Source organism: Anser cygnoides, chromosome 2, assembly GCF_040182565.1.
Source record: "Anser cygnoides isolate HZ-2024a breed goose chromosome 2, Taihu_goose_T2T_genome, whole genome shotgun sequence".
NCBI lineage: Eukaryota > Metazoa > Chordata > Aves > Anseriformes > Anatidae > Anser > Anser cygnoides.
This window is the reverse complement of record NC_089874.1, coordinates 162,589,252-162,593,207: the sequence shown is the minus strand read 5'-3', so window position 1 is coordinate 162,593,207 and position 3,956 is coordinate 162,589,252. Positions and strand designations below refer to the sequence as shown.

Genomic DNA, 3,956 nt, shown 5'->3' with positions numbered 1-3,956 from the left:
ACCCAGCCAGGAGGGGCTCACGACTGCTGCCCCAAGTACCATGCATGCCTCCAACTCCCTGCTGCAGTGACCAAACCCTGCATCTGACCATCAAAGCCTAGGCAGGGAAAGGGCCTCACCCTTGGGCGCTCAGTGCTGAATAAGACCCCAAAAGCTCTGCCTAACTCTCCCTGCCAAACCACTCCCCCTCAGCTCAGGGCTTGCAAGCTCTCAACAGGGCCTGAAAGGACAACGTCCTGCTGTCGTAGACAGCTCTCCTCCGCCTAATCAAACTACCACCCGCCAAGCTGCCGCAAGAAGAAAGCACGCAGCCTCCCTTCTCCCACCCAGGACCTTCCAAGCACAAACACCACCAAGCCACCGACCGATGCGGCAAACCAATGGGAAAGACGAGGAATAAACACAGGCGTAGGGAATGGGCACGAAGGCAGGGAGGGAGCGAGTGCAATGCCAGTGCCAGCGCCTCGCGCCCAGCACATCTGGGAAGCCCACACCAGCCTGCATTATGGCGACGCCACCAAATAGGGCCCCCTCCTCACAACAATGAAGCCGCAAACCGCACCGCACGAGTGACACGCCATGACCTCACTTCGTGACACCCCACCTCTCTCATGCTTTGGCCGCGTCTGCCGACTGTCCTCAAACGCACTCTCCATGCAAATCCATCCAAAGAGCCGCTCTCGCTTAAAAGCTGCCGCCAAGGCCGCAGAGACACATCCTCAACAGGAGAAAAGAACACGAGAGCGTTGTGGGAAGGACAACACGCCCCACCTCATTACTTGCCAGGCTTTAGCATGTAAGAGCAGCTCACGCCAAATGCTGTCATGCGCAAAGGCTCTCTCGCCCCGCGGGCACTCACGGACCAGCATAAAAGCCGGCCCTGCGACTCGCACCCTCACACAATCCTCCCGACGTCTTCTCCCCTGCACCCAACGAGGTGAGCCTGAACCCCGCTCCCTTCCTTCGTCCGCCCCACCAGGCCTATCTCTCCACACGCCCTTTCCCCCTTAGCCTCAGCAGCCCTTCTCCCTCCCCACCGCCATGCTCCCCACAACCCCAGGCCTCCCCACACTCTTGGCCTCCCCCAGCACCACTCCTCACGCCCCCAACACCCTCCGCGTTCCCAACACCCTCCACCTTCCCAACACCCTCTCTTCCAGGGACCCTCCGCACCACAGACATGTCCTGCTACGACATCTGCCGCCCCTGCGGACCCACCCCGCTGGCTAACAGCTGCAACGAGCCCTGTGTCAGGCAGTGCGAGGATTCCCGCGTCGTCATCCAGCCTCCTGCCGTGCTGGTCACCCTGCCAGGACCCATCCTCAGCTCCTTCCCCCAGAACACCGCCGTTGGATCCTCCGCATCAGCTGCCGTGGGCAGCAACCTCAGCGCCCAGGGAGTGCCCATCTCCTCCGGGGGATTCGGAGGCTTTGGCCTTGGAGGCTTTGGCTTTGGAGGCCTGGGCTGCATCAACGGCGGAAGAGCCTGCTACCCCTGCTAAGGACCCACGCCAACACCCCTGACAGAAGCCTCCAACACCGTGCAACACAGCTCTCGCACTGAGGACGCACCTCTGCGCTGTTCATGGCATGCAGGCTCGCCAGCCGCGGCTCATCATTCCATGGCACAACAAAGCAAGCAAGCAAGGAAGGGGCCAGCCCATGCTGTCAGGACACATGGCCAACATACCTCCTTCTTTCTTCCTCTTTCTCCTTTCCATAGCACCACCTTCTACGGCTGCTACTCTCTGCTGCAATGCCTTGCTCACTAGCACAATCCCTCCAGAGACCTTCTGGGGCTGCTCCCACCACACGGTAGCGAGACCTTGGGGCTCTGGGAAAATCTGCTCTACGCAAGGGACATAGGCTGGTGGTCGCCCTCCAGGCACCTCCGAATGTGCACCTTCCACTTGACGCTCCCTCTTTTTCATGTTTTCCTCAATAAAATCCGCCTGCATCCCACATCCTCAGATGCCTCCTCTTCCTTTCTTCTCCCAACGCTCTTCCAACTTCACCCGACAAAAAGAACAAAAAGCAGGGCTCAAGTGGCCATCAGGGCCCATGCCTGGTGGTGTTCAAGAAGCGTTTGGACAACCCTCTTACATAGCTCCTTGTCACTAAAATGGAAAGACATGATGGGTCACTCAGCACACAATGAATTGCCTGCATGGTCACATACCAAGACCTGCGGTCAACAGCTCTTTGCTCAAGTGGAGACCAGGGAGGAGTGGTGTCCCTCTGGGGCCTCTAGCGAGGCCAGTATGATTTAACAGGGTTGTCCGTCACACGGACACCACACATATGGTGCGAGACTCCTCGTGGATTGAGGATGCACCTTTGTGCCATCGCTGACCCACTGGGTCTTCAGCTCCACAACCATGGCTATTTCTCTCAAGGCATAAACCAGAGAAGCAAGGAAGTGGGCTATTCCGTGATGTTTGGAAACATGGCCGACTTACATTCTACCATTCTCCCACTTCTTTCCCTGACTTGCACTGTCTCGTATGTCTGGTTCTCTCTGGCGCTATGACGTGCTCACAAGCCAAACGCCACCAGGGATCGACTCCCGCTCTGCTGCTCCCATCACAGGGCTGGAAGATTTCTGTGCTCCGAGAAAATTTACCGTGCACAACGATGACGTTGTTGGTCACCCTACGTGCATCCAAGACCCCCCAGGGATGTGCCACTTGCTGCTCCTTCCTTTCCATGCGCTTTCCTCAATAAAGTTCTCAAGCATGCCAGCCTGACGCTCCTCCTCTTCCCTTCTTTCCCAGCGCCCTTCCCACTTCCCTCAGTACAAAGGCAAAACTCGAGAGGTCATCGGGGCACGTCGAAAAGGGCCACCACACCTTCCAGCACGTCACGCAAGACCTACACTTGACCAAACAAAGGCTTGGCCACGCTAAGGCTCTTCTGCACATGCCCTCTGAAACAATCTCTCCGTGTCAGCAGCACACACTCGACTGCTTTCTCACCCAGCAGCATTCTCCCGCATTGACAACAGATGCAGTCACAGAGTCCTTTCAGTTTGGAAGTAACCTCTGGAGACCATGTGCTGCAAGCACCCTGCTCAAGCAGAGTCAGCTACAGCAGGCTGTCCAGGACCATGTGCAGTTGGGTTTCTCAGATCTCCAAGCATGGAAATCCAAAACCTCTGCTTGAGGTCCACTGCTTGACCACCCTCACAGGGGAAAAGGCTTTCCTTCTCTTCCAAGACAATTGCATCTCTTCTCTGTGGCGTCCACTCACCTTTGTCCTGGCAGCAGGCAGTAACTGAAAATAGTCTGGTTCCCTTGTCTTCATTCCCGCCCATCCGGGATTTAGAACAAGGAGGAGATTCAGCCTGAGCAGCCTTCTCTGCGGGTTGAAAACGCCCAGCTCTCTCACCTTCTCCTCATATTGAAGAGGCTCCAGGCCCTTCAGCATCTTGGTAGCCCTGCACTGGAATTGCTCCAGCATGTCCGCTTCCATCTTCCACTGGGACGCCTCAAACTGGACAAAGGACTCCACAAGGGGCCTCACCGGCGATGAAGAGAGATGACGGAGCGCCTTTCTCATCGTGCTGGCAACGCTCTTCCCCATGCCCTCCTGGAGCCTGGTGGCCTCTTTTGCCGCAAGGCTGCATTGCTGACTCATCGTCAGCTTGCTCTCCAACAGCAACACAAGGTCCTGCTTGGCAAAGCTGCCTGCCACTCTGTCGGACAACACCATGTCCTGCTCCCCGGCGTTAGTCCTCCCCAGAGGCAGGAATTTGCTTTGCCCCTTCGGCAACTTCATGATGTTGGTCTCTGCCCAGTTCTCCAGCCTCTGCACATCATTCTGAATGGTGCCACGTTCATCACGTGCATCAGACGCTCCTCCCCGTCTCGGGTCATCTGCAGAATTCCTGCGGGGTCACTCCGTCCCATCACCCACCTCACTAATGAGGATATGATGGCCACAAGATAGAGCACAGGA

General features: G+C 57.1%; 1 protein-coding gene across 1 annotated transcript; it reads left to right on the top strand.

The window, feature by feature from the left end:
- The first annotated feature begins 1,139 nt into the window (after nt 1-1,139).
- LOC136789818 (feather beta keratin-like) lies at nt 1,140-1,783 on the top strand. Its single transcript, XM_066990825.1, has one exon. The coding sequence runs from the start codon at nt 1,181-1,183 to the stop codon at nt 1,499-1,501; it is 321 nt and encodes a 106-aa protein (XP_066846926.1). The 5' UTR covers nt 1,140-1,180; the 3' UTR covers nt 1,502-1,783.
- Nucleotides 1,784-3,956: the final 2,173 nt, after the last annotated feature.

Bases quoted from the DNA above. Each gene is read 5' to 3' on its own strand.
- LOC136789818 (XM_066990825.1), top strand. From the start codon at position 1,181: ATGTCCTGCTACGACATCTGCCGCCCCTGCGGACCCACCCCGCTGGCT.